This window comes from Pagrus major, chromosome 8 (genome assembly GCF_040436345.1).
Source record: "Pagrus major chromosome 8, Pma_NU_1.0".
Classification (NCBI taxonomy): Eukaryota; Metazoa; Chordata; class Actinopteri; order Spariformes; family Sparidae; genus Pagrus; species Pagrus major.
The window spans coordinates 1,726,170-1,741,560 of record NC_133222.1 but is presented as its reverse complement, the minus strand read 5'-3'; the positions used below and the strand labels follow the sequence as shown (position 1 = coordinate 1,741,560).

The 15,391-nt window shown below is 44.8% G+C and overlaps 2 protein-coding genes across 2 annotated transcripts in view; one reads left to right on the top strand and one right to left on the bottom strand.

Annotated features, from left to right (window-relative positions):
* Positions 1 to 15,391, bottom strand: part of immp2l (inner mitochondrial membrane peptidase subunit 2) — a 123,864-nt gene that overhangs the window by 36,358 nt on the left and 72,115 nt on the right. The gene's annotated exons all lie outside the window — the stretch shown is intronic.
* Positions 163 to 2,268, top strand: lrrn3a (leucine rich repeat neuronal 3a). Its single transcript, XM_073471524.1, has one exon. The coding sequence runs from the start codon at positions 163 to 165 to the stop codon at positions 2,266 to 2,268; it is 2,106 nt and encodes a 701-aa protein (XP_073327625.1).

The window sequence follows — 15,391 nt, the reverse complement described above, 5'->3', positions numbered from 1 at the left end:
AAAGCTGGAAGACAACAGGGCCAAAGCTTCGGGGACCAGGCGTCAGCAGAAATCCACTCTGTCTTCCTGCAGTAACAAATGAGCTTTTATTTGTGAAGTTAACAGTGCTAACAGCTGACTCCATAAGGGCCAATTACTGGCTGAAGGGAATACGGGGCCAAGATGAAGGAGACAGCAGTTGTGGCTTGTTTCCTGGCTGAGCTGTCTCTGGCTGCTTTTGTCCTGGCCTCTGAGGGGGCCGCTCACTGCCCTGCATTGTGTCGATGTGAGATACGACCCTGGTTCTCGCCGAGCTCTATTTACACCGAGGCAGCCACAGTGGACTGTAATGACTTGGGTCTGTCAGCACTACCGGAGAGACTCCCCTCAGAAACACAGGTGCTGCTGCTACAGACAAACAACATCGTTAATGTGGAGAAAACTTTGGATTACTTGGCCAACATCACTGAAATTGACTTGTCTCAGAATAACATTTCCTCTGTGAGCGATGTTTGTCTGGGGTCTCTCCCCCGGCTGCTGTCACTCCACATGGAGGAGAACTGGATTCAGGAGCTATCTGACAGCTGCCTCGCTTCCCTGCCCAATCTCCAGGAGTTCTACGTCAACCACAACCTGATTTTCTCCATTAGCCCCGCAGCCTTCCAGGGCCTGAGCAGGCTGATGAGGCTCCATCTCAATTCAAATCGATTGACAAGCATCAACAGCCAGTGGTTCCAGCATCTCCCCAACCTGGAGATATTGATGCTGGGAGAAAACCCAATCCTCGAGCTGTCAGACATGAACTTCAAACCGCTGGCTAACCTCCGAAGCCTCGTGCTCGCCAAGATTAATTTGACGGAAATTCCAGATAATGCTCTTGTAGGCCTTGAGAATCTGGAGAGCATCTCATTTTTTGACAACTTGCTCAATCGAGTGCCCCGAGCTGCGCTGATGAGAGTCCAGAACCTGAAGTTTCTGGATTTGAATAAAAACCCCATTGAGAGGATCCAGAGAGGTGACTTCATGGACATGATGCATCTCAAGGAGCTCGGTATCAACAGCATGCCTGAGCTCGTATCCATCGACAGTTTTTCCCTGAACAACCTGCCAGAGTTGACAAAAATCGAGGCCACCAACAATCCCAGGCTGTCCTACATTCACCCCAGAGCCTTCCACAAGCTCCCCCGGCTGGAGACTCTGATGTTGAACAGTAACGCTCTGAGCGCGCTGCACAGCAGCACTGTGGACTCCCTGCCCAACCTGCGAGAGGTCAGTCTGCACAGCAACCCCATCCGCTGTGACTGTGTCATCCGCTGGATCAACATGAACAGGACCGCCATTCGCTTCATGGAGCCCGACTCCTTGTTCTGTGTGGAGCCTCCAGAGTACCAAGGCCAGCATGTCCGACAGGTGCATTTCAGGGAGATGACAGAGATCTGCCTTCCTCTGATCTCACCTGGGAGCCTCCCGGATCGGGTTGAAGTCGTTAAAGGGAGCTCTGTGTCACTGCATTGCCGGGCGTTTGGAGAACCAGAGCCAGAGATCTACTGGGTGACGCCATCGGGTGACAGGGTCCTGCCTGGGAGTGTGTCTGATAAGTATTACATGCACCCTGAGGGAACCTTTGACATCTACGACGCCTCGGAGCAGGAAGCTGGCTCGTACACCTGCATCGCCCACAATCTTGTCGGGGCAGACCTGAAGTCTGTGACGGTTGCGGTGGATGGATACATTGCCCAGCCTTCAAAGCAACCTTTACATGTATATATCACATCTGTCCAGACTCATTCTGTGATGGTTTCCTGGGAGAGCACAGGTGGTTTGGTATCACAACTAAATTGGTCAATTTTATCCGACGGCAGCCGCCTCTTGATGCCATTCAGAGCCAGGCTTCCTGCTGATGTCAAAGAGTATCGCATCAAACAGCTGAAGCCTTCCACTCGCTACCAGGTCTGTGTTGAGGTCACTGCAGCACAGCCTGGATACAGCAGGGACTGTGTCAACGTGACCACAAAGGAGGCAGCGGTCCCGAGGGAGAAATCTGAGAACTGGGACAGTCTGGTGATGGCTTCTTGTGCAGTGTTTTTTATTGTGGTTGCTGTGGCGTGCTCTGTCATCTATACGTCTCTGTATAGCCAAGTGTTTTACAGGAAACTGATAGCAGACCCGGCTGAAGCCATGCTGATTCCTAGCTCTCACTCCTCCTCCTCTTATTCTTTCCTGGAGTTCGGTGTGTCTGGGGTCAAGGTGAGGGCGACTGTAATAGACTTACAGGACGACTCCATGTAAGAAACGTCCTTGTCTGTAAAAGCACTTTGGGATTAAGTGAAGATGAAGAGTGATGGACACTGGACAAGGTAATTTTCGTGCCCTCTTTTCAGAACTTTTGACGGGACAATTTGCACTGGAACTCACGCTTCGGTGGCATCGGAGGAAAGTTCATACACATTTATGTAACCGGCTAAAAGCAGAGACTATTTTGTATTTCAAACTTGTGTCATTATAACAAGCTTAATCAGGCAGATATCTTGACTATAATCTACATGGCTACTGGTCATTCATGCAGTGCAACCAGAGTAAAGCACAGCACAGGAACTATTCTGTCTTAAATACCTTGTTGAGACGGCTTTGATGTCTGCAAATAGCATTTTTCCTTGCTGTGTTACATTAAATGGTGCCAAGCGAAGATAGTTTATAATGGCAGAAAAAAACCTTGTTAGTCTAGTGGTCAATAAAACCGACTATAATGTAAACAATTTTATGAACAAATACATTTTTCATTAAAACTGTGTGGTGTCTTATAACTACAATTATTTTCCGTCCAATTTTGGACACTTCCTGCAACAAAACATACGTCTACTGCCACGAAAACACGAAGAAGAAATGTATGACATTAATTTGTACGGATGAGGTTCATAAATCTTGTTGTGTCGCTGTCTGAATCACACAGCGGCAGAGGTGTGAGATCTGCCGTGGACAAACACAATTACAGCAGCTGCCCTTCAAGACAGACGCTCTAACACTGTTAGGGAAATGCAATGCAATCTCAAACAGCACAACGAGCCTGTGAGATAGGTTTTTGTGTGTGTGTGTGTGTGTGTGTGTGTGTACAAGGATGTGTGCATGTACCTTAATGGGTATGTGTGTGCGTAAAGTCCGAGGACATTGGCAAACCCATTGACTTTGAATTGCATTATATTCTCTTTCATTAAAAATCCAATATGGATTCCCAACACAAACCTCAGCCAGGTGATGAATCGGCGTCACGCGCAAACTGATGGGAGGCATTTATCAGCGAGACTCAGTCATAGATCAACCGAGTTTCAGCACCTTGGACAGGGCTTTTAGAGCGTGGCCATTTGTCACCGCCACAGGAGCTAAAATATGACCCATTAGAGGCAGGTAGTGAATAGGTCAGCAAGAACGCGGCGCCCAAGCCATCCCCTTCCCCGTGTGACCCTGGAGAGACACCGCCGCCGTCGCAGGAACAGCTCAGCAACTATTGGGCTCGTTTGTTAAGCGCCTCGCATCGAGCTGCGAGAGCAGAGGGAGACAAATGGACCACAAAACCAGGACAAAGTAGTTTCAGTCTCAAACAGGACAGAGGACGACAGCGCCTGACGCCTCACAGGGCTGATGTTACTGATGTGCTGCGCTCTCCTCTAAAAGATAACCAGGCGTGGGCTCTGCTCCTTCAGTACTGTACGGCGGAGAGTATTCTGGGTGTTTAGGAGAGCAGCTGCATGGGAAAGGAAGGATTATATAAAGAAGATGACAGCTCGCTTTAGAGGCTTTTCATTTTCCTGCGCTTCCTCACCTGTGCTGCTGGGTTCAACTCTGGTTCATTCCTGCTGAGAGGAGCGAGTGATATGTCAATGTGCAATCCTTGCGGCAAAAACAAAATAAAAATAGGAGCATCTGATTCGTTTCTAAACTCTGTCAAAAAATGAAAATAAATGCCAATACATAACCCCCCCCAAAAAACACCCGCTCCTCCAAGTGAGTAATTGCTCGCTGCTGAGGGCGCACACACGATGTGTTGTGGCAGATCCAGAGGGAATGTCTCCAACAGGAATGGATTTCCACGCAGCATCCACACCAACTGGAAGGTTAAATTAAATCCACCCAGCGAAATTGAAACCAGGAGTCAAATCTGCCCTGTCAGGACTCCACACAAACTAACAGCACAAACGCTCACACGATTATAAAGTTCACTATAACATAAAAATCAACATCATGACAATTTAACCACTTTAAAAGACCTACCAGCAACTGGACTGAACATGCAAAGTGTCTCCTGAGGACAGAGGAAAGGTCACAGGGACATTTAGGTGGAAGGTGATGATTTTAAAGGAGGTTAAAGAACATTTTAAGATGAATCATCTGGGGACCATGAATATCAGAAAACAGGTTTTGGTGGAAAACAGCTATAAGTTTTGTAAGATCTCTGCAAAAAATGTTAAATGTCTAAAAGCGTGAGAGCAGTGCAATGCTCATGTTGCTTTAAAATGGCGGTTCATCTTCTGGGGAGCATGAATCTGCTCAATATTTTAATAATGTAATTTAATTATCCCGACATTAAATGGAAATCCAACTTGTCTGAATAACAGACAGAATAACAGAAATAGCTTCTTTTTTTAACTGGTTATGAAACGGATACTGATGCCTCTGTATGACCTAGAAAAGTGAACAAGACCATCAGTGTGAAGTTATTTCTGTTTAGTTATCATAGTTATTATTAACCCACCTAACTGGGAAAAATTCTGACTCATCCAGTTTGGATAAGTCGTGAAATGAAAACTGTTTTTTATGGCGGCGTGCTGAGGATGAGTTGAGGAAAGAAGCTGCTCTGTTGTCTGGTGGTTACGAAACTTTATTTGTTTTCGTCTTCTTTTATGAGCAGCCAGAATTAAAAAAATGAAAGTTCTTTGAAGTAGCTTAAAAACGGTAGTGGTTGGTACCGTAACATGCTGATGAAGACAATGCTAACAAGGTGATGTTTAGCATTAGCACACGGTACAGCTGAGGCTGATGGGAATGTCATCGTTCATTAACCAAAGTGAAATTTAGTTATAACTCGTCCTCTGGAGATCATGAATGTATCGATCTGTCCAACAGCTGGAAAGTATTTCAGTCTGGACTGAGCAGCGCTGCCATATCCAGGTCTAAATGATACATTCATGGGACCAAAACACCAACATCTCCACAGACACACCTCGAGAGCGGCTATTAAATAATAGCTACTCTGCTCTGTGGTTCAGCTGAGACCACAGAACCACATGGCGGTCCAGGACCGTCTTTCCCAGTCTGCTCCCCATCCCTCGTAGCTGTAGCTACCAGCGATACGCAGCTATCTCATGTTTGTGTAGGAAGCCGCTAATCTCCCCAGCACACACCTCCATTCATCAGCGAGCTACCGGCGGTAAATGAGATGCTGCTCAACAGAACAGACGATGTTAATAAAGACTGCGGGTGTCACATTGTGGGAGTTTGTTGTTGAATCCCCGCGTCCTTCAGCAACAGCCAATCAGAGGTGGGCGTAGCTCCGCTGCAGTCATGATTAACTCACTGATGATTTTCCTCGCAGAAACACGCCTGCTCGTTAATAACGAGCGCGACAAGTGTACAGATTCGATCTGCTCTGAAGCTGAAGGATGATATCTGAGGCCAGATTGGGAGAATTAACGAGCCATTTCTGATTATCACCGTCATCAGTCACTTCTCTTAACAGGCGGAAAATAACTCATTTATTCAAGGACAGTAACTTATGTTTCACACTACAATTAAAAGGTTCTCCTCTTCTTCCTCCACATTTGAGTAAGTATTGGAAGTGCTGTACTTGAACCTCACTCCATCTGTCTCAGTGCTGCACTCACTGATTAGTGAAGGTACCGTTGAGAGAACAGAGTCATCGGTATTTTTTTCTGGGGCTCTTTTTGCTTTTAGCAACTGTTACCTATACAGCATTTTTGGGGCACCTGACTCTTCTGTATCTATTTTGTTTTTCCTCTCCTGTTCTAGCATTTGATTCAGGACAACTTTAAGTTTCAGTCTGGCTCATTTAAAGTCCCAAATTTACATTTGTGCTGTCAAATTTATTTACTTATTTTTACTGTGAGCTTTGAAAGAACCTCAGGAAGTTTGGTTTTTTGTTGTTGTTGTTGTTTTTAATTAAAAAGATGCACTTGGTTGTTTTAGACTTTTTGTCTCCATCTGAGCTTCACTAAGCAAGTTACATTATTATATTATCCTGTGTTCAGGTGTAATCCTGTATCTCATTCACTGACCACTTATATGTCCAAAAAAGTTCAGAGAGTAAATATAAAGGTTATAAAAAACATATGATCCGTTGAACATGAACAACAAATGCAGCTCTACAACCATCGCCCGTTGGACCAGAAGAAGAAACCACGAGGTTCCTTAACGAACCAATCCTCAGAACATGACTGTGTCATCATGTTCACTACGGAGCCCCTGAATGCCCAAACAAGACATGTGACACTGAAAAGCTAAAAAAAATCTGCTTTACATGAGTCTTTAAAGCACAAAGATAAGGTCAGAGGTTGAAAAGGTTTTAAACATTTTATAACGAAAGCCGTCTTTAGCCGCTGCCGAGTTAAAAGGTACAAATGGTCTGAATTCATCTCCAGTATTTTTCCTCCTTCGTTCCTTCCTGTTCCTCTTAATCCTTTCCTCTCTTCCTACCTCCCTGCTGTCCCTCCTTGTTTCATCCTCCGAACCTTATTCCTTTATTTCTTTTTCTTTCTTTACTTTGTTCCTTCTAGCAAGGGTTTGTCAAACAGTGAAGTTTAGCTCTGTTCCTAAGCTTTCTTCTGATAAAGAGCTTTCTTCTGATTTAATTCACTTTTAAAATAAATAGTTTTGACATGCTCGTCAAAGTCACAGTTTAATGATTGATTGATTGATAGTTGTCAACTATTATTATATCAATCACCAACTATTTTGATCCTCGATTAATCAGTTCTGAGTAATTTCTTTAAAAAAAGAGTCAACATTTCTCCCTCCTCTATGACAGACAACTGAATATCTTTGGGTCGTGGACAAAACAAGACGTTTGAGGACGCCGTCCTGGGCTTTGGGAAACACTGACCAAACAACTAATCGATTAATCGAGTTAATAATCAACAGATAATCAACCGTGAAAATGAGTTAGAATGAAAGAGAAAATATTTAGTTGCAGCCCTGATTTTGTTCTGATATACTTTGAACTGAATGATATCCATGTCCAGCTTCATCCGGTCACTTCTACACTCTTCATATAACTCCACACATAATCAGTCTTCACTGAACTGTAGCGTCTTGCAGGGCAGTGGTTGGTTGGTTGGTTGGTTGGTTGGTTGGTTGGTTGAGTGAATATGTGCAGTCACAGCATCCTAATTCAAAGTGACAATTTCCATGGAGAGTGAAGAAACTATCCACCAAGATTTACTGCGGGGAAGGATTCACACACGCTGGAATATTTTCTACTATCAGTCGTTGCCTTTAAGGTTGTGCATTAATGAGCTGACTCAATGGGCTCTTTGTAGCAGCGGGCTTCAGGCCCTGAGGTACTGGATCAGCTTTACTCCTCCACCAGCAACGTGAGAGGAGCTATAGCAGCCACTCGATGATGGAAATTCAAAACTCCTCTGCTGCACAATCGTTCCTGTTAAAGATGCTGCGATATGTTTGAGGAATGAAACAGACGAGGCAGCGACAAACTGCTTTGTGATTTGAGTCGATGTTATGAGAAAAGAAGATCAGAGACTCATCAAAGACTGAAGAACAGAGACACTACATCTACACTTTTAAATACAATATAAAGACAAAAAAACAAGCCCAGCCGCCGAGCTTAATGAGCTCTGACTGCACGTTTAGTCCCAGAATCATATCTGTAGTCGTTTTATGTGATTACATTACCAGTGTTTACCCGCCACTCTTCCTCCATTTCATTTTCAGCTAATAATCCATGAAAACAGCCTAACGATCCTGGCTGAAGTGTACTAATACCTCTCATTATAACGCTTCCGCTTTTAAAATGTCCCATTTTTCTGCTTCATGTTAGCGGCTAAAATGAACTCGAGACGATTTCTCTTATGAATTATTACCCCATTACAAACATTTGGTATTTAGGCCGGGCCTGCAGCTTGTTGCTCGGGGTAAGTAAAACTAGAAACAGCGACACATTTATCTAACTTTCCTCATGCAGAACCTCCCGGGCTTTAAGTAATTATTCTCGCGCTCACCGGCCCATTAGGCTAAAACAACACCGCTGACTTTGGGTGATCTTGGAGCACGAAGCTTTTTGAGCTTTTATTACTGTCTCATGATGGAGAGTCGCAGATGGCGAGTGTGCACTTAACCTCTGCTGATAAACTGAAGCAGATAGCAGTCACTTACAAGACAAGGTTATTTCCAGTAGAGAAGCAGAAACCATTCAGGCAGATTAATGACTTCCTCCAACTTATTTTTTTGTTCTCCTTGGCTCCGTGGTGGCCGTTTCTTTTTTAAATCTTTTCCGGGAAACACTGAGTCAGGACATTCTGTTTCACATTTGCACAGATATACACAGTCACAGAGGAAGCTGCCAGATACAGCCAGGCCTCCACTGGTGGTCACTGAACAGCTGTAACACACTCCTGCAGGATCAGCGCTTTGCTCGGGGGCACTCTGCCGGCTTAGAGTTTTCTCGATTGTTTAACTGACCTTGATTTTTGAGCTTCTTCTGCAGGATTATGACAACTTGTCATACTAGTGAAGTGAGAGATCCAGTTGAACGCACTGGAAGAAGTGAGTTACTAAAATGTCTGGCATTACCGTAACTTAAGGCCCACTGCTATTTCCAAGGTAACAATCTCAACAGATAATGCTGTATTTGCATCTTCAGTGAAAGTCAGAGCGTGAGTCCTTAATGTAGCCTGACAGGCAAAGCACAGGGCTAAAACATTCACAAAACACTCGCTGCTCATCGAAAAAGCTTATTAGGCTTATTAAGTTATTATTTCCATAATAACTTGAAAGAAAAGTTTACCCCCAAAAAATCCCAAATTGTTTTAGAGAGACGTTATTTACGGCCTTTTTTAAGCTGAAATCTTCACTGTGGCTGCCGAGCTGAAAGCGTTGGCACGTGCCCCGTCTGAAGCGGGAGCACAAGCTCCATGGCATGCCCAGGGGGTAGATAACATCTTTTCAAATCAATTTGGGCTCTCGGGGCTTCAGGAGGCTTGGATGACACCTATTTTTGGTATTATTGCATCCAGACCCAGCAGGAGAGCCAGAGGAGCTCATGTGCAGAGCTCCCAAATATCAGCAAAGCTTCGAGCGACCCTGAGCGTCAAACAAGCAGCCTGGTTTGCGTCCCGTCATGGTTCCAGCTCCAAACAGAAAACAAACACGTCCTCGTTACGCCTGAACCAAAAGAAACGACAAGACAAACATGTCTGAGCAACACCTGAAGAAGAATGTTCCAGTTCTTATTCAGGTGTGCTCACCGCCGCCCCCTGGCTTCTGCTGGGGGGAAAACAACGACGCTGCACTCAAACAAACTTGGACAAACCACACAAAGGTGGGACTGAAGTCAAACTAGATGTATTTTCAAACAATATGCTTCATTTTCATTAGAGAAACTCATGTCTGTGCTGTGGCAGATGACTCTCAACCAGTCACATTATCCAATGATGAGTAAGCCTTTAAATTTCACAGCTCCACTGGATGCAAACACCAGATCGGAGTTTTAATTGAATCAGAGACTTGTGTGGATCACACCTGAGTCTGACCTGAGAGCTAACAGTCTGAGAAATGTTCTCCATCGAGAAAACGATGTCTGCATACAAAGTGACCACCCGTAGAGTTTTGACCACATTTTGACCACAGAAATTGAACGAACAGCTGCAGACGGCGAGCTGCTGGGATCATGAGCATGTTTCCAAGACTGAAATACCACCCTGAAAACTGAACATGAGTCTGGCAGTGCATCATTAAAAGAAAAAATCACGACTGCAGCTAACGAGCTGCTTTCAGGGCTGTAGTTTATTACCTGTGGATTTGCCACAGCTCCCTAACCTCTCTGTGGCTCCTTTCATCTCTCAGGTTCCTCGTGGCTGCCATCAGTGGTGGAGGGAGGGAGGGGTGTGGTCCTGCTCCTGGAGAGCGGGCCCTGAATTCCCTCATCCACCACCAAAGGCTGCTCTATGATTACACATTCTGTAATGAATAATTTACCTTTTCCTAATCACCCAGTAAGCTGCTTCATTTAGACGCTGGCTTCCTCCTAGTGCAGTGATTAGAGCTGGGAGCCAAGGTGAGGGAGGAAGATTAGAGGAAAATTAAGACCGGGCTGTAGCGAGCGGTGCCGTCCTGCCGAACGGCGCTGCTCCGTTAGCTCTGCTCATTACTGATCGGCCAAATGTCATCACCATGCACAGCAGGCGTCTGCCGAACAATCGGAGCCATTAGTGGGACAAATAACTCCAGTTTAAAGCTTCAACCTCGACTCATCTTTTAGATCTTTAAAAGAATAAAGAAAAGTAAGGAGTCTCGTGGTTCTGAGGGAGTCAAAGCTGCCCAGAGAGCTCCTCCTCTGAGAATAATAGTTTCTTTTATGAATGTATTTTGGTCTCAAGTGGAGCTTTTAAGAGTGCCTTCAGCTGAGGACGTTTCAGCGATGCAGGGCTGTGTAAACATGCGTCTGGACATGAAAGCTTTTTAAAAGCAGAGATCTGAATCTGAGCCCGACTGGCAGCACTTTTCTCAGCGCTGGTCCGTCTCCGCCACAGCCTTCACACTGATGGCACTCAATCTGATGACACTCAATCTGATGACACTGAGGCTCGGAGGGGAGTGCTTTAGGCTGAATTATTCCTCAGTGAAGCTGCCCAGTGGAAGGTTTATACTGGGACACTCCAACTGACCACTGACAGAAGACTGTGGTTATAAATAAATAACTGGCGGGGGGGAAATGGCTCCAGCTGAGTGTGAAGTAGTTACCTTGCAAGGCAGAGATCACGTGATCATGACAATTCAGTTTTTCCTGGCTTTATGCTTGTGGCCTTTGAACCAATCAGTGTCCTGTGAGGATGGAGAGGCAGCTACAGGAGTGGTTTAGGTGCGTTTTCATTTAAAAACAACAATGGCGGCTCCTTAAGAGGTGAGTGTAGATGCTGCATTGAAGGAGTAAGTAAAGTTTATTTAATATAGCATGCTTCGGATTAAATTAATTAGAACAACAGATCATTAAAACACAAACACAAAACTACAGACAATAGACGAACGCCAGGTTGAATAAAAAAGTCTTCAGCTGCTTTTGAAAGGCATCAACAGAGATCACAGAATGTGTCCATTCCACAACACTTTAAAGTGTTTTTAGTTGAGTGAGGGGACAACCAGTCTTCCCTGACTATGCCGAGCTATATATGTGAAAACAAGAACTTCAAAATCCTGAACTTAACAAGAAGCTAATGTAAAGAACATAAAATTGGAGATATGCGAGTCATCTTGCTGGACCTGGTCAACAACTGCAGCAGCGTTGTGGATTAACTGAAGAAGCTCCAGGGACGACTCACTGAGGTAGGTGTAAAGAGAACTGCAGTAGTCTAGCAGCGATTATATAATAGCATGAGTCATCAGGCTGTGATACAATAGACCTGAGTTTAGCAATGTTCCTCAGATAAAACATATGTGTGTCAATGGACTCATGTTTATCAAAACACAGTAGAAGACACTGAGCCACCCTGGAGCAATGATAAAGACCTCAGTTTGTTTGTCTCATCGGGTTTAAAAGAGACGCACGCCTGGATATCATCAGCGTAACAGTGAAATGAAATACAGCGGATTTAGCTGACCACATGATTTAGGGAAGACAAAACCTTGATGCACAACAGAGGACAAAGCAGCATAACCAAACATGTAGGGACCAAGCGACACAGACAATCTCCAGTCTGAGAGACAGGAGGAGAACCCAGTCAGGACGCTGTGATCCACAGAACCAACACAGTGCATTCACTTACAAAAAGAGCAAGAAGACCAATGACCAGTGGTTCTGTGGAGCAAACACGCCAAGCTAGTAAAGCATTGCTGGACTGAGAAAGAGATCTCAGGCTGACCAGTAACTGCTTCAAAAATATACAGGGGTCTCAGATGGCGTGGGAGGGCTGCTACTACCAGTAAGAAGATGAAGTACAATGCAGAAGGTCAGGTTGAGTAAAACATTCATGAGTTTTAAGGCTTATCAAACGCCAAAACGCTGCACACTACTATTTTCCCAGTGACAATCATTTCATCCTTGATTTTAACAACTGAGAGATGCAGTACATCTCCAATGTACACACATCCAAACACAAAAGACAACAGCTCTGCCACCTCAGACCCACAGTGGGCCCCACAGCTCCAGGTTCACTCTGCTTCACCTTATTGTTACTATTCGATCATATTGTCTTCCCTTCACACAGCACTACCTGATCCGCTGCACATTGAGATTGCTGCTGTACAAATTCAAAACTCTGGTCATAAATGAACCACGTTATCACATCAAATATGATCGCTGCCTCTGACAAAGGCCTCAGAAGGCCAGTTAAGAGCAGCCAGCACGATTCATATAAAATGTTTTGTATGAGATGACATGTTTCTCAACTCTATGCTGTAAATCTGTAAATAACCAAGCTCACCAGGCTGAAAAAACAATGCAATGACTCACCAAATCAATCAATCAGAGACTGGAAGCTTAAGCCCCGAGATAACAATCTTAAAGATGACACAGTCTGAGAGATCAAACGTCCCAATTATCCATTTATATCCTCTGAAATCTCTATTCTTTTAGGTAAGAGCATGGCTAAATATAGACACGAGTCAAAGCAGCAGTCCTCCTCGTGTGCATGCTGCAGCAGCAGAGTCTGCCAGTCAGACAGAAGCAGAGTCTCTGAACACGACTCGTCCTGCGGCCTCAGCAGGGGGAGGCTGGTATGAGAGACGCCTCTACAGAGACAAAGCAGCCGGGGAAAGGAGCGTCTCTGATATTTGTAGCAAACTGCAGGCAAAATCCATCCTTTATTGATAAAAACCTGTCCAGGAAACAACACTGAACGCTGTTTGACTGCATTTCCGTGTACAAACACCTGGGGAAGCAGCGCTGGATTCGTCAACATGCCGCAGGCTGTACTGCAACAGAGTTTACCTGAACGTTAAACCAGCTGAGACTCTAAAAAACATTTCCAGCCAAGCCAGAGACCGGCCCGAGCAAAATGAGCTGCAGATGATGTTATGTTCATTAAATGCCCGAAAAAAAATCGTTGGATGACTGCGAAGTGATGGGGCGAAGAAACAAGTCTGTCCAGTTTTGCGACTGCATTGGACTCCCAGCTTAACCTAATTCTACCAGAGACCAACTACATGTACAACCACCTGATCTCAAACATCCAAACCACCCTGTAGCCCCAGACATAACTGCATGTGAAGGGGAACAACTGAGAAGAGGAACAACCTGAACGTCTGTCCAGTCCTCCAGACCGGAGGACGCCTCAGTCGCTGTGTGCACGCCGTTCGATTTGTCACCTTACGTAACCGCCAGCCGGTGTGATCAATGGGAGAGTCTGGACTGGAGTGAATTCTGCCTGCTGGTTAAAAGCTCCAGGGATCGATGACATAATGACTTGCCTGAGTTCATCTGGTCCAAGGTGTACTTTTGGAGGCCAACGGTCATTTCCACCCCTCCTATTGAGTGCGGGTGTACTGTAGCAGGAGACAACTCTCGCTGCCGACAGATAGTCTTTACACTTCCCAGACTGGTGATGCAAAGAAAAAATAGATCCATCAATCGCTCCTTAATGCTGAAAACCTGATGAGAAAACATTGGACGGACATCGAGCTGGAGTGTAAGAGTCGCTGTCCCGGGGCGAAAATGACCTGAATTCATCACCAGACGTATCTACTGAGAGAAAGACCCTGCAGCACGCCAAGTCAGGCCAGCTTGCTATTGTCAATAAATGTTTAAAGCGATGCTGTGAGGTTTTAGAAAAAGCTAATTTAAGCCTATACAAAGTCCAGAAGAGGGTGATTTATCCTTCACACTGAGCTAGTGGAGCGTTCAGAGAGGGAAACAGCATCCAGAGAGTACATGGAGCTATAAACTGAGCTGTTTGGCAGCTTCTCTTCCACCTCTGAAACACAGGAATAAAAAAAAACTCCCCCTTTATCTACCTCACCCCTGTACAGATGGTTGTTTTGTTCATTAACAAGATGAAAGATTAATTTTATGGATTTAAAAGCGACTCTTCTCTGCACCTCTGAGAAACATCATGAGCTGATTTCTGAGGACCTCGCCTTTTGTTTAATGCTGTTTGTTTTACCAGATGCTAACGTGTTGAGCTGTTTTCTGCTTGATTTTAGGATGATAGCAGCCGCTGCAGAGTCCTGACTGATAACAGATGGTCGTTATGAGAAAGTCCTGTCAACGCTACTTCAGTTGTTCAGGAGAATGCTGTAACGCTGATTTGCTGTGAAGCTCCAGAAATGTGAATTTTCATTTTTGGGTGAACTGTTCCTTTAAAAAGGCAAGTTACGGAGAAGAATCAAAAGTTTAAGAAGTTTCAGAGTTGTGAAAGTGTGACTCTCTTCTGATGTGAACCGTCCACCTGAAGGGGATCTGAAAGTGATTGTTCTGCTGCTTTGTTGCAGCCCCCCCCCGGCTGCTGTCAGCATCGCTGTCAGATTTCAGTCCGGCTGAGTGGCAGACGGCTTCACACTGGACGAGCTCGACCGAACTCAGCATGATGAAATCCAACATGTTTAAAACATGCTGGCTGAGGAGACGGCCTGCAGCCCTCAGGCGGATTCAAGCCACCTGTGGTTTTTGGACCCATTTGATGGTCGTACATATAATCAATCTACTTTTACATTAGTAAAGTTTGATTCCTCACTTAAAATGAATTTATATTTAGCATTCTGCTCATTGTCTCTGCGTCGCTTGGCGCCATTTTTTCCTGTCACCTAAACTCACAAAGGGATTCAGGTATAAAATTAAGGGATCATTAAAACGGTGTTTACATAAATTATGAGATAATAACAATCAGCCCCGCCACAGCTGGGAAGTAAGTTAGTACAAATACACTCAATCTGAACTCTTTAATTCTCTCTGTATTCATCACATCAGTCAACCATTTTCAGTTTGACTATTCTGATATTTATCTCTAACAAATTACATTTTATTACATCATATCAAATTTACCGCATCGATTGAAATGTAAGACAAAACCTGCTCCAGTGATTTTGTTGTTGCTGGGTCCAGCACCAGCACTCAGGCCCCTGCGGGATGTTGAGAGATGGACTGAAATATTAAGCAGACCACACTGAAAGATAGCGCCGGCCTCTGAAGAGCGGGAGGGAGGAGACGCACCAATAAAGAGAGTGGAGGTAATAGAGA

Coding starts and splice junctions, on each gene's coding strand:
- lrrn3a (XM_073471524.1), top strand. CDS start 163: ATGAAGGAGACAGCAGTTGTGGCTTGTTTCCTGGCTGAGCTGTCTCTG.